At 46.6% G+C, this 26,100-nt stretch overlaps 1 protein-coding gene across 1 annotated transcript in view; it reads left to right on the top strand.

Moving 5' to 3' along the window:
- Positions 1-26,100, top strand: part of Myo5b (myosin VB) — a 313,010-nt gene that overhangs the window by 228,998 nt on the left and 57,912 nt on the right. The window contains exons 15-18 of the mRNA XM_052155754.1: positions 5,822-5,977; positions 6,645-6,742; positions 11,499-11,585; positions 23,754-23,865. Coding sequence (XP_052011714.1) covers positions 5,822-5,977; positions 6,645-6,742; positions 11,499-11,585; positions 23,754-23,865 — 453 coding nt within the window. The remainder of the gene's footprint in view (positions 1-5,821; positions 5,978-6,644; positions 6,743-11,498; positions 11,586-23,753; positions 23,866-26,100) is intronic.

Below are 26,100 nucleotides of genomic sequence, written 5' to 3'. Positions count from 1 at the left end.
TCATATCTACTGCTTCTAAGACGTCTGCAAGATGGCACGCTCTGCTGGTCTTGGCTTTATAAGCACCTAGGACAGGGACAGCACCTCCTTGGCTTCCTCAGAGCTGAGCTGCAGGCAGTGATGATTTCCAGAGCAGCTCGTTCTAGCGCAGTGGTCAAGGTCGCTAAGCCTAAGCCTCCGGTTTCCTCCCTTGTAGAATGGGGTGCAGTTGGTACTTAGAGCACATGGTTCTGGGGCAGCTTGAATGTGTCCAGGCATGCCCAGGACAATCTAAGTACCGCTTACAACCTGTTCTGTTTTGTTCCCTTATGTTCTTGTATTACTGTTGGGATTAAAAATAAAAATCCTTTGCCAAGCTGGTCCCTTTGGTTTCCCTCTCGAGTACAGTGTGCCTGTACTGGCTTTATGTTTTTAATAGTTCCCTGGATGTTCCGAGTTTCATCTTTGCAGGTACTTCCCCATGACATGTTTTTCTACCTATCACACATGCTATTTGCCAAAATATGGTACCGTGGGCATCCCTAGTCAGGCGGACCCGTGCTGTATAAGAAAGCAGGCCAAGCCAGCAAAAGGAGACAAGTCAGTAAGCAGCACTCCTCTGTGTCCTCCACTTCCGTTCCAGGCCTCAGGCTACTGCCCGGCTTCCTGATGGCAGACTGTAACCTGTAAGCGCTAACAAACCCTTTCCCCAGAACTGCTTCTGGTCATGTTTATCACAGCAACAGAGAGCAAACTAGAATACTCCCTGAGAGAACCCCTTCCTGATTTCCTCACCCCAGAGCTCTGATTTAGTCGGCTTTGATATTTTCTCGTTTCCCCCCAAGGACATCTTGTCATCTTACTTTCAATCCTGTAGGTAATTGATAGGTGTTTGCCTTCCATGGCAGACCATGAACTCCTCAATGTTTGTGGTCAGCTTTTGTGTTACCTGCCCCTAGCACAACACAGGTTGGATATCTGGGGTCAGGAAGGATTGATTTCATTTCTATGGTATCCTATAGAATTGAATACCTAGGAAAAGTAACACCACTATGATTCTGACATACTACTATATTTCTGTCAGCTAGGTCCTTTCTCCTCTAAAAAGAGATAATATGTATCATTTTGAAATGCCATACATGAAGAGAATCCACTGCAAAGAGACAGAATTGCCTCCTTTTGGGCAGATAAAACTTAGAACCACTATAATTATGTCACCGGGGAGCCCTCAATGCCAACTGCTTGACAATATTGTGCTCAGTATCCTTAGTAGGGCCTGGAGCCTCTTTATTTCCTATTATGTAAATACTTGGTTCTGCATACTTTGGATTAGATTATCCCTTCCAAGGCCCTGGACCAGGCTTTGGAGTGTTTTGCTCATGAATTTGATCACAGTCTCTAGCATTCATTGTCACCAGGCTGTTACAGCCATGAAGACTGTTCCTGAGCTACATTCAAGGCAAGGTTTTTACATCATTGATTTATACTTTGATTCATTCATTTTATTTTTTTGTGATGCTGGTGATCAAATCCAGGGTGTTTCGTATGCTACACAAACATGATGTCTAACCCCAGGCCAGATTGGAAAGTGTGTTTCGACTTCCTAGACCAGTGAATTCTAAAGTTAATTGGCATGCAAACTGCTATGCCAAAAACCTGAACGTTAAGGTGCTTCTCATGGCTGGTTCTTTGAGAAATGAAGGGTGTGAGGAAAAAGCAAGCAGGCATGTTGATTCCAACACACACACATACACACACACACACACACACACACACACACTATGCAGTTTTGTTGCTTATAACCTACATTTGCTGGCTACTATGCAGTATAAAACACTTATATGTGTTTACAGTACTCTTGACTCTAAAATCAACTTTATTTATTTTTGGTTTTTTGAGACAGGGTTTCTCTGTATAGCCTTGGCTGTCCTGGAACTCGCTCTGTAGACCAGGCTGGCCTCGAACTTATAATATCTCAGGCTAAAGTAGTTATTTATATCCTTTGTTTTACTTTAAAATCCTTGGCATAAGAGACAAGCCTTGGCTACTGATTTTGAACATCAGTTATCACAATCTTGTATTTGTGGGTGGATATACCTGTTCTGATCCTCTCAGAAATCATCGGGCATATGACCCGGTCCGATGATTAGTGAAAATTAGTACTTTACTCTTCAGAACCTATGACCATTGCATTACTATGCAACAAACACCAGAGGTCATCACATTGGATTAGGGAATGCATGCTGAGCAGTGTGTGAGTCTCCCAGTCCAGTAGACATCCACCAACTTGCAGCCAGCAGTCTTATGTGACTCTGAGTATGGTTGAGTTGTAAGAAGCCCTCAGGGCACGGGATGGTCAGTGACTTATGTTGTATGCTCCTGGCAATCAGGGCTGTAGAGCTGCTTTTGAATGAGCTATCTCACCTGATTCCCACAGCCGCGTTCAGAGAACAGCTCTAGTGTGCCACTTGATGATTTACTTGGGTGCTGTCCACCTACTCACGTTGAGGTGTCACATTATGGCTGTATAGTCCAGTGTCTGTGACGACCGGGAGTGGAGATGATCTAGGGCCTCCTGCAGGTTGTATGGTAATGGAAAGTCCAGAGATGTTGCCTAATGCCCACAGGCTCCTAGGACTGTGTTGTGGTTAATATTGATTCTCAACTTGACAGGATCTAGACTTACCAAACAGGCAATCTCTTGGGCATGCTGGCAAGTGATGATCTTGCTTAAGTTAGCCTCTGGGCACACTGGCAAGGGGTTATCGAGACTGGGGTGAGGTGGGGAGACCAATGCTCACTAGGCTTGGATCCTGGTCTGAATAGGAAGGGGAATGCTGCCTCTTGACTGTAAATGTAACGTGACTACCTACCTCAAGGCCCTGCCTCTGATGATGACTTCCCTACCGTGAAGGACTAAGTCCCTTAAGCTGTGAGCCAGAAGGAGTGTTTCTCTCATGGAGTTGCTGTGCCAGGGTACTTTATCTTAGCAACAGGAAGAGAAATGAATGCAGATTCTGCAAACACAACACATACATGTGAAGTACTAATGGAGTGTGTTATTGAATTGTCACTACCTCAGCTAGAGACATGACAGCCTGTTTATGTCCTCTGAGTGCCTAACCTGACACTGCAGACCTGAAAGGTCTGGGACAAGGTTGCAGAATGTGATCAGAGCGTGAGCTGCCGTCACTGGCATGCAGGCCCTGGAGCCTGATGCAAAGATGCTGCTGTGGGACAGGGCTTCCCCTCTTCTCCTAAATGGTCCTAAATGGTCTCTTGTGTTACTAATGATGTTACTGATGGGAGGGCTATTCTCACTGTGTCCTGTATATGTTTAATTCAGATTACAATAACCTTAAGGAAGCAAGTTCTGCTTGTGCACTCAGGGACCAAGACTCTAGCTTGGGCTCGGCCTTTGCCTGGTAGCCCCAGGAGGGCTTATGCCAGCTACTGTGTTTTATGAGGGTGGGAACAAAGGTCTGGTAGGTCCTGTCTTCATGGATTTCCATTGATTCATAAGGTTAATGACAGATATAAGATTCTGTGCTGCTGTATATATATATATGTATGTATGTATGTATATATGACTCAAATGGTGCATTAGTCAGACTCTTCATGGCTGAGACAAAACACTAAGATAACTGAAGGGAAGAAGACTTTATTTTGGCTCCTGGCTTTGAGGTGTTAGTCTATCATGGTAGAATGAGATTAACTTTTCCTTCCTCCATTTTATTCTGTCTAGGCCCCAGCCTAGGGGATGGTGTTGCCTTCGAGCAGGGGCAGGGGTTCTTCTTCCCTCCATTAGTCTTAACCACATGTGATGGATATCTTTGCATACCTAGAAGATGATTTATTAGTCTTGAAGGTATATCCAATCATATCACCATCAAGATTGATTGCCACACTAAACACCTGAACTTTTGTTACATTCCTTTTCATGAGGATATGAATTCTACAAAATAATGGATCTCACTGTGACCTTTCATACACATGTATAAGTACTTTGTTTATGCTGTCTCTGGTTACTCTCACTGATTCCCTTTCCCCCATTTCCTTCCTTTTCCTGAATGGCCCTTTCTACTTACATGGTCTCTCTTCTAGAGCCCATGTATGATATGAAACCTGATATTTTCACAATCTTTGCTGGTTTTATATGTATAACTGAACAATAAACTTAGACAATGTCTCAGTGGTAGGCATCCTCTGTGTGCTTACATGGGAAATCGCATAGTGCCCTTATCTCTGTGTTGGAAGCAGGGAGGACACCGTGAGCTCAGCAAGAACAGGGCTCTAGGCCCATCATGGCCAAGATGGCTTCTTTGTGCTATAGACTGGGTCTGTGGGATGTAGACTGGGAGTGCGCACCGCATGTTGGGCAAGAGTACATGGGGCTCGGGGCTGGTCCTGAAGAGACAGGCATTAAGGTATGCAGAGGGATGAAGGAAGGGCGGGGTATCTGAGATAAGATGAGGAACGTGGTGCTTACCATCAGGAAGAGCTGGGAGGACACCAATGGCTGTGCCACATGGCCCTGCTGGGAAGGGATAGGATCACACATGCTCTCCTGGGGCATCCAGACATGGTGGGTGTGGGAGGAGGTGCATGCATGTAACTGGGCTCTGAAGGAAGACAGTGCAGAGCAGAGCAGAGGAACCTGGAGTCTGAGGCACACACTCTCCTTTTGCCTTTCTTCTATTGAGATTGAGTGTGCCTAGGTCGACAGAGGAGCCATCTGGACTCATTTTCCTCTGTACTGTCAGGGGTGGATTGGAGACCTCGTAGTGCTGGTCCAGCACTGATTTGCTCAGGAAAGTGAGGGTAGATGTGCCCTCATCAGACTGAGAGTCTTCATGGACAAACTCTCTGTGTCATTAGCACCTTGTCACACTAACACAGTGGCCACATAACAGAGTCCTTACAACAATCATTGATACTAGATGTAGTCTTGCCCCACTGTACTGATGGAAGACCTGGGACTCAAGGGAGCCAGATAACCTTACAAGATCCCAGATAACAGTGAGAAAACAATCACCTGGACACATAGTTCTGTGAGCGTCTATCTCTGCCTCTACTAGTACACTCCCGGGAACCAAAACTATGTCTGCCTTTGCAGATGAATGTTTAATAACCCTGTTGGGAGAAGCAACATTTTCCAAGTAATACACCAAGTGATACCCATATCGTAATGCCCACCCTTTGAAGTGTTAAACCTGTCGTTCTTAGTGAGCTAACCAAGTTATACAACCATGCCACAAGCTTGAGAATGTTATCATTCCTCAAAAGTGAAAAGCTGCACTCATTAGCTGACATTACTTTCCCTCCTGGACAGCCATAGGGCACTCTGTTGTCTAGATGCTTCACTTCAGCTAAACAGACTCACACCCTCTCTGTTCTTTCATATGTGGCTTTTACCACTTAGCATAATGTTTTCTATGCTCATCTGTGCCATGTTGTAGCGTGTGAGGACTTCATCCTTTTATATTGTTGAATAATATTCCATCATGGCAACATACCACTCTTTATCCATCACATGATGGTTACTTGAGTCCTTATTACTTTATAGCTTTTATGAATAATGATGTCATGAACATGGCAACAAAGAGTTTTGTGTGGATGTATATTTTCATTTCCCAGAAGATATATGTATGTATGTATGTATGTATATATATATATATATATATACATATACATATATATACATACACATATACATGTATATATATACATATATATGTATATATATACACATATACATATATATGCTGTTTTGGAAATATTAACAACATTAAACTATAAGAGATATTACCCTTTATACCTTCCTTGCTGTGATTCTGTCTAGTTCCCACTAGTGGCTGATTTGTTCCATGATGACAAGGACTCTGTTCCAGCCACCAACACAGCTAAGAATCGATCATCTTCAAAGATCAACATTCGTTCTTCCAGGCCCCTCATGAAAGTCCCCAACAAGGAGCACAAGAAATCCGTGGGCTACCAGGTCAGTCCTAGTTCCCAGCCCGCGGCATGTGCAGCAGGGTTGGCTTGGTGGAGGTGGTGGGGAGGGAACTTATAAAAGAAGGGGGTTAAATGCAGGGCCCTGGGGAAAGGTGTTTAGATAGTGTAAGTGGAGGAAGAGTGACTTATAAGCCCACTTATTTAAGCCCAGGAATATCAGAGAAGGATACGGTAGTCCCGCCTGCTTTAATTCCTGTGGATTTGCTAATTTGAGACATTTCATACAAATCTCATCATTTCTGGGATATTTAGGTGCAGGTGTTACAACTGCGTTCCCCTAGTTCAGGGAGAGCAGGGCGCTAGCACCCAGCAGGTAGATCTCTCATCTCTTAGCACTCAAGGGTTCAACTCATTGATTCTCCTAACAATGGGAGTTAGGCACACTGTTGAGTAGCTTTCCCCTGTTTACTCTGAAGAGCCCTACTATGCAAGAGCCCTACTATTTTATTCATAGCAAGCTAGGATTGTCAGCTAGAATCTAACCCCCAGCTACTGAATGTCTTTCTTTCTCCATCTTTCTGAATTAATCATAGTAATAATAGTGATTTCTGATGTCACCACTACAAAAGTAGTCACCAGTGTGTTAGAGTTTCTTCACTGTGCATTCAACAGAATATTAAAAATACCTAAGGTCCACTTTGCCCCTGCAGTTCCGCACTTCCCTGAACCTGCTTATGGAGACCCTGAATGCCACGACGCCACACTATGTTCGATGCATCAAGCCCAACGATGAAAAGCTTCCGTTCCAGTAAGTGACAGCTGGGCAGAGACACAGCAGCCTCCTCATCCAGCCTCAGGCATCGCAGGGACAGGGAGGGCTCGGATAGCTGGGCTCTGCAGTCCTCTGGGGATCTGCCAGTCACTCCCAACGTGGGCTGTGGCTGAACACAGTCTTCCTAAGCACGCTGCCTGCTTGCTGTCCTCCCTTCCACCACTCCTCTGAGGGAGATAATCCTCCACACTGTATCTGCTGACAGTGAACAGTGCTAGGGACGAGACAGATGCTGGAAGTAGGAATGAGAGGAGGGATGGAGCAAATCAATAGTTTATGTCAACATACACGGTGATACACATGGATAGTTGTATGTGGGTATATACATGCGCTGTGCATGCGGAGGTCAGAAAATAAGCCTTGAGTGTCATTCTTCAGGTGCCACTCACACCATCTTTTAAGGTAGAGTCTTTCAGCTGGCATGGAGCTGGCTGCTCAGGCTACCTGAGCCAGCCAGTGAGCCCCAGAGATCTGCCTGTCCCACAGCTCCATTGCTGGGAATACAGCACACACTACTATACATTATAGTAGTTATACTATATTGAATACTTTTGATTTTATGTGGTTCTGGGCATCAAACTCACATGTGCAAGGCAAACAATTTGCAGGCTGTGTTATTTCCCAGTTTATAATAATAAGAGCAACAACATGTTTCAACCATATAAATTGTATCCTTTTCACTGATAATTCTCATGTACTATCTCCTTGTATTTTTTTCAAAATTGGGATATTGTAAATCATAATTAACCTGACAAACAGCGTGAAAGATTAGCTTGGAACCAACTAAGCCTGATTCTGGACTACGATTCGGGCTCTCTCCCCGTCTGCCTCTCTTAGTCCATCTTATTCCCATCCTTTCTCTTTTCCCCTTTCTTATCCTACTTCCTCACCCTCAGCTGTGTGTGAGTGGTGTGTGTGGTGTATGTGTGTGTGGTATATGTGTGTGTATGTGTGTGATGGGTGTGTGTATGTATATGTGTGTGTGTATGTGTGTTTGTGTGTATGTGTGTGTGTATATGTGTGTGTATGTGTGTGTGTGTGTGTGTGTGTGTGTGTGTGTGTGTGTGTGTGTGTGTGTTGGGGGTGGGCAATGCTAGGCTCTGCAGAATCCCTGACATCTGCTGAGTACCACTCTCTGAAGAATAAGCCAACAGGGCCGCAGTTGACTAGAGTGGAAGAAGGAGCAAGTGATGCTCCTCTTCTCCCAGGACCTGGGATGTCCTGCCCACCAGGCTAAACAGAAAAGTTGATTTCTGACCTCCGCATACACAAAACATGTGTATCTGCACATACATGTAACTATGTATATATACATAGTTGTATATATTCAACTATCCATGTAGATTAGTGCATACTTTAACATAAACTATTGATCTATAGCACCCCTCCTCCCATCCAGTGTCTCATCCTCAGTACTGTTGACACGTGGATCAGGTAGTATTTCTGTTATTGAAGATTGTCCTGTACACGGTAGCATGGTTAGAAGCATCATTGGCTTCCATCTGCCACATGCTCATAGCATCTCCATCAGTGTGACAACCCACAGTTTTACACATTACCAAGTGTTCCTAGGGGGGCACAATAGCCCTGTTAAGAGTCCTTGTCCTGAATATTTTTGATGGCACTTCTCATGTAAAAGTATTTTCTCTTTACTTTTAGTCAAGAAACAGCTGTCTTATTTCTTTATTAGACACTTGGCTATAACAGGTGGGACAGCATTAAGATATGACACCACCCTCTGGCCCTGCTTTAGGAGCCTGTATGTCACATATAAATGACACTGCCACAGAAGTGGCCATCAACAGCTCTATGGAAATATTATGGGCAGTGGGATGGCAAAGCATCTCAGCTGGTGAAAGCACTTGCCCCAAGCCCGACGACTCTGATCAGTCCCTGGGACCCACACAGTAGAGCGAGAGAATGCACTTGGGAGAAAACACTGTGGAGACAGGAAGACAAGAAAGTGATGATGTGACCCTCCTCTCCCCGGGAGGCAGGGGCTGGGGCGAGTGTCCATCTGGGCTTCCCTGCCAGGGGTGATGCTTGCTAACTAATTGGTCTCAGGGTCTTTGGCTAACAGTTGGAGATGCTATGGAGCCTGAGGAAGCTTAGAGCCCATGCCAGGCTGACCGAGTGGAGAGTGAAGCCACTGGAGGAGAGCCAGGTGCTGCAACCTTGAGCTCCTCCCTCCGCAACCAGACAGCCCCAGGCTCTGCTGTCCCTGCACTGACTAGGAACAAGAAAACATAAATCTGGCTTTCCGCAGCTTAAACCTATTCCTGGTTGAGTTTTTAATATCCAGTTATGTGTTGGTTGTCTGCCAGATTTAAGCCTGTTTTAATGAGAAGGCTGATTTTCCTCCTCACTCCATAGTGAGGTCTGTGCAGTCTCCACTGGTGCAAGAAGAAGATTAGAACACTGAACAATCTGGGCTTCCCAGTTCCTGGACAAGGAGAGATGACACTATCTTCTTTTTCCAGTCTTTGTGCTTTTCTCTTGAAAGTCCCTTTTCCATCTGTGATCATTGTAGTTGTTTGGGTAGATGTCCTCCACACCCACCAAAGAAAGGCAGGGGCAAGGGGCAAGAGGTCCTGTGTTCCCTGACGTGCTCCCAGCTGTTCCTGGGGAGCTGGGGCCCAGCTGCATCCTCTGTCCTCCGCACAGGGCCCACAGGTGGGATTCTGCTGCTGACTGGGGTGGAAAGAGCAGGTAGGGAATCTTGCAGAATTCATCCTGAAAGAGGGTAAGGCCAAGCTAAGAATCGGTTGCCTCAGGCTATGAAGTGGTATGTAAGGTAGGAGGATCTTGAATTCTAAACTGGCCAGAGCCAACAAGGCTCAAAAAGGATTATTTTTTTTATGGGCCCAGCTCCAGGTGTAGTGTGTGTGGCTGCCCCATCTTCAGCCTGTTCTCCCAGCATTCCACAATGCTGCTTGGAACACTCACTCAGTAAGCCATGCTCCGGTCACCATACCACCTAGTTCTGGAGCTGGAACTGGGCTGCATAGTTGTCAAAAGGCTTGCTGCAGGATGGGATAGGAACTCACACACTTGAGAGGCAGAGGCAGGCAGAACACTGGGAGTTCTAGGCAGTAGCCTTGGTTGAAGTGGTTGGATACAGAGTCCTGGGACAAAAGTCCCACATTTCTCTAATGCTTTCTGAAAACTCGGGAATAACCATTCTTACTGACTGAAGATAAACAGAGCTTGCATCCCCAAAGGCCTTCCAAGGACTATGAGCACCGTTAAATCCCAAGAGGTTTCTTGTGAGGCCAGCGGGCATCCCAAGATATGTGCTTCATATCAAAGAGGACAAAATCACCCCTGGTGACAGGGAAAGGGTTCCAGTGAGGTGCCCCATGTTTCCATTGTCCTCTAAGCCTCTTACTGCAGAGCTTCTGTCCTTACAAGAGAAAATTAAGTTATCAAGTAACTGTTCTGATCAAGACCATGTAAAATTCAGTGTTGCATGGTTTCTATGCACAGAATGTCATCATCAACCCGAGACCCTGTCATTTAGAGCTGGAGTGAGCAGGGAGAGAATTTGGAGAAGCGAGGTTTGGGGTGCAGCAGAAAACAGGGGTGCTGCAAACAGTATGAGGGAAAGCAGGAGGTAGAACGAAGGGCAGGCCTGAACTCACTAGGGTCTCCATGGAGTCGGAGCATGCCTGATACGCTGTAGTAGCTCATAGACACCAGTCCCTAGAAAATGCACAGTGAAGGTAGGCGGGCCTGGGGTACCATTTGTCAGATGCCACAGTTTGATGACTCCTGAGGGAGGCTCGTATGGCAAACAGCATGAGAGAGAGATGTGAGAAGGCCAAGGGTAGCTGACACAAAGGGGAGCAGAAAGTCTGTCTCACAGAGAGACTGGCTGAGGGTGGCCATCTCCAGGCCAGTTCCATCATTGGAGTTCAGAATCCAGATGTGCTGTGCAGCCATTGGAGCACTCCTGGGTTGTCAGGGAGTATAATGCAGGGCACCCCAGGGGTTTGTCCTGTGGGCCCATCAGGTCTTCAAGGTGAGGTAGTTCTCCCCTCTCTTCATCTGCCAGGGCAAGACAGCTGCCTACAGCCTCACCAGGGTTCCTGCCAAAGCCACTGTGTTCTCCAGAACCCCAGGCTGTGAGCCTCGTGGGTCCTCAGAGTTGTTCTTTCATCCCTAGAATACAAGGAACAGAAGCATAGCCACTGGCTTCAGCTGATCCTGTCAGAAAGAAAGAAAGCGCGTGTACATTCCTCAGTACTGCTCTGAGTGGACAGTAATCTCACAGATTCAAAAAGTGACTAATGCTGGGTCAGTCTGGTTCTTATAGGACTTCTGACCACGCTAATCTCCTGCTGGCTTTCCCAGGGTTTCCCTGCAGCACCTTCACTGTGAATCTTACAGCATGCCTTGCGGTATTCTACCCAGGAGGCCTGTCCACTCCTCTGCTCCCCTTGCATCACACACAGGCCATTAGAAAGTCTGTGTGGAAGGAATCGCTCAGGGAAAGCTCTGGAGAACAGACAGGAGTGAGGTTGGCAGGACGCAGGAGGGCGAGGGAAGAGCGGGATTAAGAACATGCGGTCTGCACGTCAGTCTGTGCTTTACCCTGGCCTAGTGTGTGCTCTCTGCAGCTTGGTGGCAGCAGGTGTCTCATTTGCTGTAAGAGAGAAGCGCTTTCCTCTCATCCTCTCTCGTGTCCTCTTAACCTCCGAGCACCCTTTCATGATGGTTTTTTACTTGGCAGCTTCGACCCAAAGAGAGCAGTGCAGCAGCTCCGAGCCTGCGGCGTGCTGGAGACCATTCGGATCAGTGCGGCAGGCTACCCATCCAGGTAACGTCACCAGCCAGTCCCTTCTCAGCTGCTGCAGAGCTGCCAAGGGTAGAGCCCTGTGAGCTATGGTAGGTGCTGTCGGTCTGAGACAGATCCTAGCGAAAGCTCCTAAGCCCCCAAGACCAAACAGGATGCTGACAGAGATCAGAACTTCACCTTGGCTTGAAAACCCAGAGTCAACAGGAGCAAGCTTTGGGGAGCATTTCAAATTAGCGTTGATCCGGGTGATGAACTAGCTAGAGTTCCGAACCTCCTCCCTCATCTTCTCCCCAATTGTATTGTGGCAAAATATGATAATGTAATATTTACTGTCTTTGCTATTTTGAGTACGCAGTTCATCGACATTAAGTATATTCCAGATGTTTATACCCACTCCTCATTTAATCTTCCAAAACCAAAGCTCTCAACCCATTAGAGACTGCTGGCTGTTTTAGTCTGTCTTCTCTTACTGTAAGAAAATACCTAAATGAACAAAACGCTCCACACAGACTGTCTTCTCAAAATGCCTTCTGTTGGTCACAGCTAGCCCAACGTTATGCAGGAAGGAGTGAGAGCACAACAGGAAGTGGAAGTGTAGCGGGGCTCCGCTATCCCCCACCCTCAACCCTGAAGGCCCAGCCCAATTGGCCTAAAATGTCTCCATCCTTGACCTCATCCCCGCCTGCCTTATTTCACCCCTCCCAGCCATTCTGGGACTAAGTGTCTAACACAGGAACCTTCAGGTAGTAAACCATATCACACTAAAGTATAGCACTCCCATCCCTGCCCCTCACCCCCCACAGCTACCCTTTCTATTTCTGTCTTTCAATTGGTCAGCTCTAGATGCTTCATCTGTGTGGAAGTGCATAGCACCTGTCCTCGTTGTGACTGGTTTAATTTGATTAACATTACATCCTGAAGGTTCTGTGCTGTGTGTAGCATGTGGTAGTTTCCTTTTTGAGGAAGACTAGAGAACCTTTACATGTTATCATGATTCGCCTGTCTTCCTGCCTAGTGTTGGGCCTCTTTAGCTTTCAACGTGAAGTCAAATCTATTACAGAAAATAAACTTCTTTGAAACTTTCGTGGAGACTGAGGAGATGTTACTCAAGTAAGATAGCCTGAGTTCAGACAGCCGGCATGAGAAGTATTGCTGGGGTAGGAGTGGAGGTGGGGGATACCAGAGACAGGTTGATATCTGGAACTCATGGTCACTCTAGCCATTTGGTGAGGCCCTGGTTCGGAGATCCTGTCTCTTACTAACATAAGAAAAGAACTAGGTGGAGAGCAAGGAAGACAGACATCCAGTGTTGACCTCTGGCTGTCACATGTACACACACAAACAGAATACACATCCCTCGTGATCTGACCTCTGTCATGGATATCCCACAGAACTACACTACAGCCTGGAGAAGCCACACCAAGATGGTGACTCTCCTCTGGGCACTTGCCTGAAATAGAAGTGGTTACTGCACTGGCTCCCCCCAAATCACACTGTGTGTGACTTAATAATAATGGTTTGGAAACTAAATGTCTTCCATGGTCAGCTAGGACTGGGCAGGATACTGTGGCAGCCCTGAGGCCTGTCTGTCAGGATCTACTGCTCTGAGATAGCTCTCTTTAGAGGTAAAAGAAACCAGTGTTGGGGTAACACAGGCCTCCCTCCTGTGCACCTGGTACTTTCCCCGGAAGTGGAGGGACCAGTTTTTTATACTGTGGTTAATTATCCGTAAACAGCTTAACCATAGACAATCTCCACATGTTCATCCTAGAAGGGGAACTGCTGAGAGAATCAGGGATTTGCACTTGACCTGGAACGCATGGGAATGGTTGCAAATCTGCAGCATCCAGGCCTCTTGTCAAGGTCAAGACGGTTTAGGCATCATTCAGGATAGTTACCGGAGCCATAGGAAAGGCTTTGCAACCACAACTTCCCTTGAAAAGCAAGAGGCCCTGGGACCTCTTCTCATGTTTCACCTGAATAGAAATAGTTACAGACTCCACCTGCTACACACACACACACACACACACACACACACACACACACACACACACACACACCCTCCGTCTGTTCTTGCAATATCTGACAGTGCCTTTTGATTGGTGGAATAGGATTTTGATAGGCAGAGTAGGACTCCATCCTGGCATTGGCCATTTGTGTCCTTATCACCTCTGCTGCCTTTCAGTGCCTGTCACAGGCCCTGGGTTCAGATCTGACAGCTTCATTCAGCTAAGACCTGGAGACGGGCCTGAGGGTGCTCATTTTTAGGGGCACTGCTCTCCTGGCCCTGATGGGCTCCCAGGTCACATCACTTAATGAAAAGCATCGTTAGTGCAGCCATTATTGGTCCGCTGATTCTCAGAATTGTGTGCTGGGACCCATTAGTGACCAGCACGTGGATTGAATGGGCTGTGACCAGAACTTTCTTGAAAAAGTTGGGTTGGAACTGTACTAGGACAGTTTGTGGAAGAAAAGGTGCTGTGGCATGACCACATCTCTGTGTTGTGAGTAGAAAAGACATACTGTAACCTAACAGGCGTCACAGTGAGGCCCACAGAAGTACATGGGCTGCCGAGTCACCAGGCAGCAATTGAGTTTGTTCCAGAATCAACAGCCTTCTGCTTGTGCTGTGTTACTGTTCAGCAGCAATGTTCAAGTCAATCGAGTGTCACCCTTCAAATGAAGGCTTGTCATAACACATATCCACTTCTGTGGGCATAAATATCTTAGAGAGCAGGAGAGAAATTTCTATTTTCTTTTTGTGAGATCCCTGTGAGTGTGTGGCCTCAAGTAAACCTTCTGGAATTCTCCAAACTCTCCAGGCAACTGAAAAGGTTAGTTTACACGTTGTATAAAAAGGTTTGGTGGTGTTGCTCAGGGGTAATGTGTTTGCCTTGCATGTATATGGCCTTGGGTTCAATCTCCAGCACCACACACACACACACACACACACACACGCACACGCACACGCACACGCACACGCACACGCACACGCACACGCACACGCACACATGACCTAAGTAGTTGCATAAGAAGCTTAGAGTGGTGCGTACTCAGGAGCCAACCCTGTGCTATGCAGTGGTCTGAAGGTGAGCATTCAGACCTAAGGGGTTCATCTCTATGGATAATGCATCACGACTCGGACATCTCGTGATGTGGTACAACAGGATTGTGACACATGATGAAGAAAACACAGGAAGGAAACCACCTGACCGTGAGATAGTCTAGGACAGATAGGACCTGGCAGGAAAGACCCATCTGCATATAAAACTACCTCCTTTACCAGTAACTCTAACTGAATTATTTCATGGTAGAAGTGACTTTCAGAAAGCATCACTCCTAAAGAGTATCCTTAGACGTCAGACATCAGGAAGCATGGATGTGGCTGTGTAGGGGTTAACTACATCCCCTACACAGTCAGGCTTCTATATCCACCTGCCCCTCTGATTCACTGGCTGAGATTTCACATAGCCTTGCCATGTGAAGTCGCAGTGACAGGCCCACTGCATACCTACAGGCTTTGCTGTTGCAACACAATGCAGTCAGTTTCAAAGGTGGAAGAAGGGCAGATTTATTTCTGGCCTCTCGTGAGAGTTATATGTGGAATGGGAGAAATCTTTACCTTCATAGGATCCTCCTCCCCACCTGTCTTCTCCATTCCTCTCTATGGAGCATCCAGACCTGTGTGACACCCCGACCCACCCAGAGCTCAAAGCTAGAAGACACAAGCTTGGGGCAGTTATGGAGCAGTCCACACAGGTGCAAGGATATAGAACAAGCATGGGAGAAGCCGTGGCCTCTCAGAGGAGTGAGACTTTAGCTGGGCCTTGAAGGGCAGGGACTCAGAATGATAGGGAATAGAAGGAGTTGTTACTTCATTGGTGGCAGATGGGAAGAGTACTTCTCTTCCAACTCTGTGCCTTCTTACAACTGCTAGCCAGTCAGTCAATAGCAAGCTCATATTCTGGGTGTGGCCTACATCTCAACCAGGCAGCAAAGAGGATCTGTGTATGCTGAGTCTTTAGCTCCATATTGTAGCGGCATCTACTGTTCAGCCCACCTGGCTGCAGGTAGAGCTGCCGCCAGCAGGGTTGACATGCCACAACTTGCTGGCTTCTAAGAGTCTACCTAGTAGACATCTTTTCCCATGTCCTATTTATTTCAGAGCTCTTTCCAGCAGACAATTGTGAGTGTCTCTGTACCTTTTCTTTCTAAAACTACAGGTATCCTAGAAAGCACATGGAAGAAAGGATGTGTTTCTGGTATTGTGGGAAATGTTGCAAAAAGCTGTGGCTTAAATGTATAGGCTTAGATCCGACGAATGCTTCCTGAATCCCACTTGCGTTTGTCGACTGAACAGATTTTGCTAGAGGGTCCAAGAGAGGTGGAGATGTTAAATTATAGAGAGCAGCAGTTTGGTGAGTGTTGAAATGGTGTTGTCTCACCTTTTCTACTGCCTGTGAGGTCTATTCCCTGTCATCCTCTTGTCAATACCAAGCTCCGGCCTCTAATACGCCAGCCCTATGAGCAGCCATTCTGGTGCCCTGCCCTGTGAAGACCTTCTTGGGAACACAGGGTCTTGAGTAGCATGGGATTCACCTCCCCAGATGCTAAGAACACACACAGGGGAGTGGTTCCCCTTGCGTTTGCTTGTCTAGTAACTGCACACATGCGCAGAGCATTGCCCAAGTGTCTGTCAGTGGGTCCTATGATTCAGGAAATTCCAGCTTCTAACACCTTCCTGTGTTTCTGTTATTTGACACACACACACACAAACACACACACACACAGTCCAGGATTACAGAACTCTGTGACAACTGTTCCATGGAGTTGCTTCCCAGAGGCTCAAGCCGTTCGGACAGCTCTTCCACCAGCCCACCCAAGGCCTCAAGAGGAATTCTCTGTCCTATTTGAAATGAAGACATAACTGGCACTCCCAAATGTCCCAAATCTAACCAGCGAGGACAGGCACAGCATGGTCAATCAGCAGCGGTGTTCTCCCATGCTCCCACAGGCTTCTGCGTACCTGTCTACTTTTATCTGCCCTAAGAATTACAGCTCTCTGGGAGGCTGGCCTATAATGAAAATGTATCATTCAATTTGAAACGCCGTGCAGTAGCTAAGAAATATGCTCATTGTAAAGAGCGTAAAGGACGATGATGAATGAGCTGACTGGGAGAGCTCGCCCCGGCTTCCCTGGTCCTCACTGCTGTGCAGTTAACCATCCCGAGGTGCTCTCGCAGCTTTGTAACTGAAAGAACTGTGAGGCCTACTGCTCAACCAAAGCAGGCGTGGGAGGGCTCCTCAAACACACAGTGTTTGTATAAAAAGAGGTAAACCCAAACCAGATGAACTTAGTTCTCATCCTACTCTTGAAGGCACAGTACTACTTTTTTATCTTGAGCCAGAGTCTCACTTGGCAGCCCAGACTGGCCTTGGACTCATGCAGAGCCAAAGCTGGACTCAAACTCATAGCAATCCTCCTGCCTTAGCCTTCCAAGGGCTGAGCCTACAGAAATGTGCCACAGTGAGAAGTGTTTGCTGAAAAGACTTCCTACTTTCCCAGCATTTCCTCCCCAGCCCATGTAGAGGGAAATGGTTTAGAATCACAGAATTAAATGGATGCCTGGCAACCGCCTCCTGGCCTCCTAGCTAATCCATCTAAAGTAGACTGTGGCCGCTGCCTTTGCTTTTAGAGTGCGTACGGCAGAACTTAGACTGGAATGATGTGGTTTCTTGTCTCCAGCTGAAGGAGCTGCCGTGTGGGTATTGGGAATTGAACTTGAGACCTTTGGAAGTGCGGTGTGTACTCTTGACCACTGAGCCCTCTCTCCAGCCCCTAGGTTTCTACTTTTTAACAAGTATGAATGCTGCTATGAACATGTCTGTGCGTGCCCTTTTGTTTTGCTTTCAGTCAGGACTGCACTATGGAGCCCAGGTTGGCTCTTGTCTCTGTCTAAGTGCTGGGATTGCAGGTGTGTGCCACACGCTTAGCCATGTACATGTTTATACACAGACATTTATTTCCATCTTTATTCATTATATAGCTGTCAGTGGAATTACTGGATCTTCCAGTAGCTCTGTTTAACCCCTTGAACCTGTCATACCGTCTCCATAGCATTTAAAGTTTTACAGTCACCAGCAGTTGACAAGGAGCCCCATATCCACACACGGTCATCAAAATGTATTTGTATGTTTTCTATCATCTGGGGGATGTGAAGTGGTATCTCACTGTCATTTAGATTTCTGTTTCCCTGATGGTTCCTGGTGTTCAGTCTCCTCTCACAGGTTTTAGGTCATTTGTGTGAATTCTCTGGAGAAATGTGTGGTCGAGTCATTTGAACATTTCTGAATTGGTTATTCGCCTGCTGCTGAGTAATGAGAAAGATTTGTTTGTGATCAGAGACCATTACCAGCCACATGCAAATATTGTCTCCAATTCTATGATTAGGTTTTTTTTTTTTATTTTCTTGATCACATTCTTTTAAATGCAAAGACTTACAACTTTAATGAAGCTAAGTTTATCTGTTTTTATTCTTTGGCTATTTATGCTTTAGAAAGCATATCTAAGAAATTGTTGTCCAATCCAAAGCTACAAAGGTTTGTATTAAGGTTTTTTTCTGAGTGTTTCACAACTTTAGGTAAACCATTTTGAATTAACGTCTGTGTGGTGTGAGGTAGGGGACCTAGCTGCATCATTTGTATGTGGATACACCGTTGTCTCCGCACCATGTCCTGAGCAGGTCATGTCTACTCTTGAGGTTGGCAAGATGGGCAGTGTCATTTAAATTTTATGGATGAGGAAATAAATTCCAGAAAAACTGATTGAATCAAGTCCTCCCAGATGGAAACAGATAAGGCTGTGTCTGCCCTTGTAGTAGCCAAAAGCCTAGATTACCCATCTAATCCTGTCCCAGAGCCCTAAAACATTCGTCATCATTTTCTAGGGACCCTTGGGACTATGGACCATGGCACCTTTGGGGCAACTTCCTTATGATCTTTATGATATCATAGATCTTGACTTAGAACTGTCTAAAAGTCTTCCTCAGGATCCAATCTCTGGGTTTATATAACCGAACCAACATCCTCATGAGGAAACAGATTTAGAGCAGGAGTGACACAAAGTTGTGCACCGGTGGCCAACCCATCTCCTCCGCTCAACCCTAGTTGACGATGACCTCACAGGTGGACATTCTTGTGCAGAATGGCCTCACATAGTGATGGCTAAATCCATGTGAGACTCCAGCTAGGAACTCAGTCAGCCAAAGCAACCCTTCAGGCAACTGTGCTTTCTGTGACAATCACAGCTGCAGCATCCCTCGATGTCTCAAGCCTGGGGAACGCATTCTCCGAAGGCATTGTTCCAGACTAGAGGCTCTGACGAATGTTTGCCTGACCCGGAAGCAGTCACAGCTCTGAGCTCATCCCACACGCCCAGCTATGACTGGCCAGACCAGAGTGCGGGAAGGAGGCCATCTCTGAAATGGAAGAGTGGTACTGAAGTCTAGAATGCCCAGCTAGCACTTAGCATAGGAATTGAAGTCCAGAGAAAAAGCCAGGGCTAAGGACTGGAAGGAGCCAACCTCCAGAGTGGCTCCGTAAAGCACTGTCAGGAGCTAGCATGGTCTTAGAGTGGTTTTCTTCAGCTATTAACATAAAATGGATGCTTTGCAGCATACCGAGTGAGAGAAGATACATCAGGGTCACTGGACAGGGACAGGTCCACACTTTAGATGCTAGCCATGGATGCTTGTTAAGGCCTTCTGAACCAAAACTATCATATATTTTATAACAAACGTTTTTTTGAAGATATTATGAGCCTTTTTATTTTCTGGGTCTCAGTGAATGAGGGGATATTGATGGCCCAGAGTTGCAGAATGCCCTGTGTTGTATGGGATTCTCCTACAATGAAGAATTAACACCCTAAGCCCGCAGCTCCCCCTTTAAGAGACAGTGGTAGAAAAGCTTTAACTGGGGGAGGGGAGGTACAGCTATTTGAATGGCCAGCAAAATACTTTTCAACTAATATAAGCAACTGGTTATTAAGACACCACACTAAGAGGCTTGGAACTGAGGAGACTGAAGTGTCTGGGAGAAACAGTGGTTAAAGAAGGCTGAAGACAAGCAAACGAGGGTGTCCACATGCTAACAGACCTGCACAGACAGGTCTCAGAGCGTTAGGACCCAAGATAGACTCGGGAGCATGGAGGACAAAGAGCCTACAAAGCAAAATCTCGGCCAGTCTGTGGTCTTACCGCAGTCTGTGGTCTTACCGAGCTGTCTTCCTCTACATCGACACAGTTACATTGAACTGTATCAGTGTTCAAGTGTGTCCTGTTAAATTCTCCTTTGACAAAAAGAATCAAATGCTCTTTTTATTTTCACCTTGCAGCTTTTCCCGCTTCAGGCAAGGAGACTTTCCTGTGAGGATTTTCTCTCTAGGCAGGTACAGGTGAATGGAGAGGATTCCCACGTTGATTCTGGACTCTGTGGTCAATAATGTTACTATAGGCCTTCTGATGCCAAGACCTAAGAGCCGGCTCACTGCCCTCAGGCTGTCCCTGAGGGAATGAGCTCCTCGCCAAGGCTGGGGGCTCTTCAGCAACCCTCTTCCCCAGCTTCACTACACCACCCTCTCCTTGTGCAGATGTATTTCAAAATATGTCCGCAAGTTGAGAAACCAAAAGGCCTGGTTGCCTTGAGCAGGAAGGGCCGAAATGGGAGCCTCTCCCAGCACTCCTCTGTGACCCACTGACCACAAAAGCTCAGGTACATTTGTGAGATGTGTGACTGTTTTTGTAGGCAGAGGAGATAAGGCATCCACCCAGCCTTAGTCCCAGTGATGGCCAAAGTCGGAGCCTAGCTTCTGCGTTCCTGTGCTCTGAGCTCGTTGCAAACTGGATTTGACATCTCTGCAGTCACATCTCCTACCCTCACAATCTCCTTGAGATGCAGATCTGTCAGCAGTAAGAGATTTTCAAATTAGAAACATTTAAGGATATCAGCCTAGCTAAATGCTGTCTTAATTATTTCCCAGCAAAGCTGCAAACTCACAGACAAATAAGTACACAAATAACCAAGATGCGGAATGTGAAATGTGCCCTTCAAGACTTGAGAGACAGTGGGAGGAAGTGCCCAGTAGCCTACGGGAGAACACACCAAACCCCGACATTCTGAGATGCACGCGTCAGTGATGGGGAGGGGTGTGGGGGACACAGAGACCTAGACTCCAGGAAGCTCTCTTTCATGGGCACTGTTCTACTGGGTCCTTAGCCAATCCCATCTTTCTCTAGGTAGACGTATCAGAGGGTAGATCCTGGGCAGAAAGTGTAACAGAGTTAGCTACTAAACAAAATGCACATCTGGTTTACATTTTTAAAATGATTTATTTATTTATTCATCCATTCATTCATTTATTATGTATATGAGTACACTGTAGCTATGCTGATGGTTGTGAGCCATCATGTGGTTGCTGGGAATTGAATTCAGGACCTGTGCTCACCCCCTTAGACCTAATCGCTCAGGCTTAAAGATTTTATTTATTGTTCTAAGTATATTGTAGCTGTCTTCAGACACACCAGAAGAGGGCATCAGATCTCATTACAGATGGTTGTGAGCCACCATGTGGTTGCTGGGATTTGAACTCAGGACCTTCAGAAGAGCAATCAGTGCTCTTAACCACTGAGCCATCTCTCCAGCCCCTGGGAGCTGGGAAAATAGCCTTACCCATTTTTATCTGTCAGGTCCTGTTAAAGAGGGCAGGTATCCACAGCTGTACGGTGGGAGCACTTCTGTTCAGTGAGTGGAATGCAAAGGGCAAGGGAACTCCTTTCCTAGTCCCAGAACCAAGTCTTCACGGGCTCTAGATACATGCCTTCCCCCTTAAGAGAGTCTATCCCAGTCAAAAACCAAGAGATGTAAGACAATGTAGATCAGTGATTTCCAGAGTTTGACAAAACTGCTCGGGGCATGAGAGGTCTTTTCTGGGTTGTGAACATGTTCTAGGATTGAATACTGGGGATAATTCCTTAATTTCACAAAAACACTGAAAGTTAATTTAACTGGATACTTTAAGGGGGGGGAGATTTGGGCCTCAAGATAAGACTCAGTGCCTACGAGCACTGGCTCAGGATTGTTTTTTTAGCATTCAGATGGCATCTCACAACCATTTATAACTCTAGGCCCAGGAAGATCCAGTGCCCTCTTCTGGCCTCCGCAGGCACCAGACTCATGTGACGCACAGACAGATATGCAGACAAAAAGGAACAGACTGAAGCGGCATCTATGGTGCTTACCTGTAATCCAGCATCTGGGAGGGGAAGAAGATTCAGAGTTCAAGGTCATCCTTAGCTTCATGGTATCTTAGCGGCCAGCCTAGGGTGTGTGAAATCCGATCTCAGAAAGGAACTGTCTTTAGCCAACTATATTATAGAGGGAGAAATACAGAAGTGCCCTTTGGTTATTTCCGCTTACATCAGATCAGTCTGTGTTTACCTCCGAGGCTTAGCTGCTGTTGAAGCCGAGAGGCTCTGCACAATTTGAGTGCAGTGTATTTCCCACTTTGAAGTTTCCTGGAACCTCATAGCATTCCTTCCTCTGAAGCTTCTAAAGGACCTTTTGAGGCCAAAGAGTCTCAGGGGAAAGGACACAGTCTGTTCACTCCCCACTAGCACCTAAGCAGGATGGTCTGAAATAGCTAGACAGTTGCTAGGCAAGGCCACCAATGAGAGGAGACGGCAGCTGACTCACCTCAGTGACATACCTAAAGACATCTGAACAAAGTTTTAGTTGCCTGTCCCTACAGACTGGTGTGGAAGCCCTCCTGATGTCTCTGAAGGGACAAGGCAGCCTCACTCTGCACTGGCCTGGGGGGGGGGGGGGGAGCTGTTCTGATCTCCGATCAGCTAAGGCTGTACCACCTAGCCACCTTGGATGGGGCCTCATGTTGACGTTGCCACTGCAAGAGGAGGTCATGAGTATTCCTGAATCAGGAGGTCAGATGTAGTGATGGACGTGAGCCGAGCGAGCTCTCCAGAGGAAGAGCAGCCCTGGTCAGGAGACTGCATTTGTTTATATGAAGCCAGTCTCAGATGCCAGGGGTAGGGCGAAGCCCCCCCCCCCAAGACTACTAAAACATAGCCAAGAACTCTGCCCTGTGTGGGCCATGGGTTAGAGGTCTCTTCAGTTATGTGGGGATGGGGGACTTCTTTACAGGGAGATTAAATTACCCTAATTAAGAGAAAAATATTGAAAAGAGAAACCACCCCCATGGTTTCTTAAGCCAATGGTAGCAATCCTGTAACTGGAGTTATGTGGCAGCTTGATGCTGTGCCCATTTAGCAGATTAATGCAACAGGTTCACTTTTGAAGCCTGTGAGCCCCCCAACCTTAGGTTCTTGGCCAGATTTCCAGTACTGGGCACGTGTTTCCTTTGGTAGAGCAGGCCTTAAATCCAATCAGAAAGCAGGTACTCAATCTTACTGACATTAGTGCCACTATTGTATCTGTGTGCACATCATGTTTCTTTATGATTTCCAGTACTGGACACATGTTTCCTTTGGTAGAGCAGGCCTTAAATCCAATCAGAAAGCAGTTACTCAATCTTACTGACATTAGTGCCACTATTGTATCTGTGTGCACATCATGTTTCTTTATGATGCGCTATCAGTAATGTTTAGTTTGTGTACCTATTTTGCATGCCCATGCCCTTGGAATCCGTAAAAAAGTGAAAGGGAGTCTGGGGCAGAAAATGTCTAAGATGACTTGTTTTCTCTTCCAAATTAAGAACAATGATCTAAGGTGAGACAGAGACACTCATTCTTACATTCATTCTGCATTTAGAAATGCATTTACAAAGATCATTGCGTTAAAGACAAAAACCAAGCCAGATGGACAAAGCTGTGTCTAGGTTAGGTGCCCAGCTTCTTCAGTGGTGGCGGAGGCCGAAGACAGGGCTCTACAGGTGTGAAAAGAAAGATGGAGACCCTGGCTCTGTGAATGATGCCTCCCAAACACATAATTCAACCATCCCAGCTTCAGGAATCTTGACACACTAGAGTTCCTAGTAGGGTACAGAAAGGACAGAACTCCCCCAAGACTGGTGTGCAGCTCCTGCCATCACTTTACACAATAGCCTTGACTCTGAGACCACAACCAAGGCCACCTGACCCAGCTTGGCTTTTCCTCCAGGTGGACCTACCATGACTTCTTCAACCGGTATCGGGTGTTGATGAAGAAGAGAGAGCTTGCCAACACCGACAAGAAAACCATCTGCAAGTCTGTCCTGGAGGGTCTCATCAAGGTGATGTAGACATAGGAGGGTGTGGGCCAAAACCCCAATGGTCGAGGATGAGGTGGGGACTACCTACAGATCTGTCTTCATCTCTGCAAAGCTACCAGAGATGTTGAGCCATTCCCTATGGCAGAGGCTGGGATAAAAGAATCCCCTTCCCGACCTATAGCTCTGCCTTTCCACAGCTCAACACACAGGTAGCACAGATCACTAGGGTGCATAAGGAAGCAGTCCCTGGCTGCTGCTGCTGCTGCTGTCCACCCCAGCATCTCTGGCCTCTCAGAGCTGAAGTAACGAGCGGAGGTCTGATCTGTAGCCAGCCTCACTTATTATAAATGAAGCAACAGTTAATCTCAGAGCCTTTGAAAAAGAATTGTTTTAAATGAAAGAACCCAAAAATCACATTTTGAGGTTGGAAAATTAAAAACCCAGAACCCCGAGAGGCAAACCCTTAAATATTTCAATACTTCCTGAGAGTTCCAGAGGTGCAGCAGAGTATAACCATCTGTGTTTCCATAAAATGTTAAATCAAAGAAAGTATCTTTCAGGAGGTGATAAAAATTAAATAAGTTTTGCAAACTAACCAACTAGGACAGCGCTTCGAGAGTGGCGCTGCAGTTGATGGACGGCCATGCTCGGTCGGCGGGACTCTGGTTAACCATGTGGTTCATCTGCCCGTGTACATGTTTCCGCACCTCATTTTTCATGGGTTAAGAAAATGTGATCAAGCTCAGCTGAGCTCAGTTACTCTCTAGCACTGGGAGCTCCTTCCTTGTTGGTGTCAGGGCCGGCCTCATGGTGTGTGTTCCCCAATCCCGTGAGTAGCTTCCACGACTACCAGACTGCCTTTCACATTGTCCACGTTCAGAGTTCACCCTTCCCCGCATCCCTCCAAGGTTATTAGCAGAACCTTCTTCCGTCCACAAATGAGGAAAATGATGTACAGGAAGTGGCTTTAAATTTCTTAAGGTTTCACAGGCAGTCTAATGCATGGTACCTACTTATGTGAGGTGATTGGTTAAGGGCCACTGTGCACGACTCTGTCCTAGAGAGAGACTGCTTTCTTTGTGCCTAAAATCAAGACTTCCCAAGGGGATATTGCATTTCTTCCCCTGTTTTCCATTCCTTAGGCCATGTCTTCTAGAATCAGCATTCCCACTGAGTAGAACTTTGGCTGAGCCACAGGTTAACCTTGAAGACCACATGCCTGGTCCTTCGCTCACCAGAGTGTTGTGTATATTTAGAAACAGAATGGTCAAGGGAGACATGGGGAGCAACAGGGCGTGCCAGCCCCCTTTCTGTGAGGATAGGCTATTTATTGGTAGATACTTTATTAGGCCACTTCTAAAGGCTTGACAACCACTGTAGCTAGTAAAAGGAGAAATGGGTATTCTGGTAGATTCACGCCCTCCAGGGCTTTCAGACTGCTTTCCTGCCCTTACCCGCTTGTGGCCTGTCCTGTACTCTCTGAGTATATACTGAGTTCCTTCTCTGCTCTAGTCAGGAATGCCAGAGGGAAAAATATAAATGCCCCAAAGACTTGTCTGCAGGAGGCATTTTCTCAACCAAGGTTCCCCTTTCCAGATAACTCCAGTTTGTGTCAAACCAGCCACCATGGTATATGACAGAACTCGCCCTTCCTTCCTAGGCCTTCATGCCAGCACACATGATCAGATGACAGTTGTCTGCAAAGAATTCTCGGCCATCAATGGTTTACTAGCTTGTCCACAAGTACCCTGCTGGGTCATGTCTCCTTATTGGGGTGAACACGAGGAAAGGCAACTAATTCTAATGTTAGAGATACAGTTAAGACAATGATTATATGTTTGGGGGGAAAAGTTCTTAGTGGAGTTTTATTTGAATGTTATTTGCAGTTTATATGTACATTTCTGTGATCAGTTAAATAATTATCCAATGATTACTAGACCAAGTCATTGCTTCCACAAAGGCCCTGAACCCATGGCTATCATCCCTATTTTGTACCACAGCCCATACAACCTTTGGTGGCTGGCTCCTTCCCGTACCCACCTTCAGTTCCCTCCATGCAGCCCCCTCCTTTCTCTTAGAAGCACAGGCCAATGGCATCTGCTCTGCCCTGCTCTGTTAGATTTCTCCTCCACTCTCACCTTCAATGGCTGCCCCCTTTGGTTCATGCAGATCTTTGTCCACCTCCACAGATGTAACTCTGCCTAAACTAGTGGCTCCCCACCTGTGGGTCATGAGCCTTAGGGGTCACACATCAGA

This window comes from Apodemus sylvaticus, chromosome 13 (genome assembly GCF_947179515.1).
Source record: "Apodemus sylvaticus chromosome 13, mApoSyl1.1, whole genome shotgun sequence".
In the NCBI taxonomy this organism is placed as follows: domain Eukaryota; kingdom Metazoa; phylum Chordata; class Mammalia; order Rodentia; family Muridae; genus Apodemus; species Apodemus sylvaticus.
This window is presented reverse-complemented; position numbering and strand designations above follow the sequence as displayed.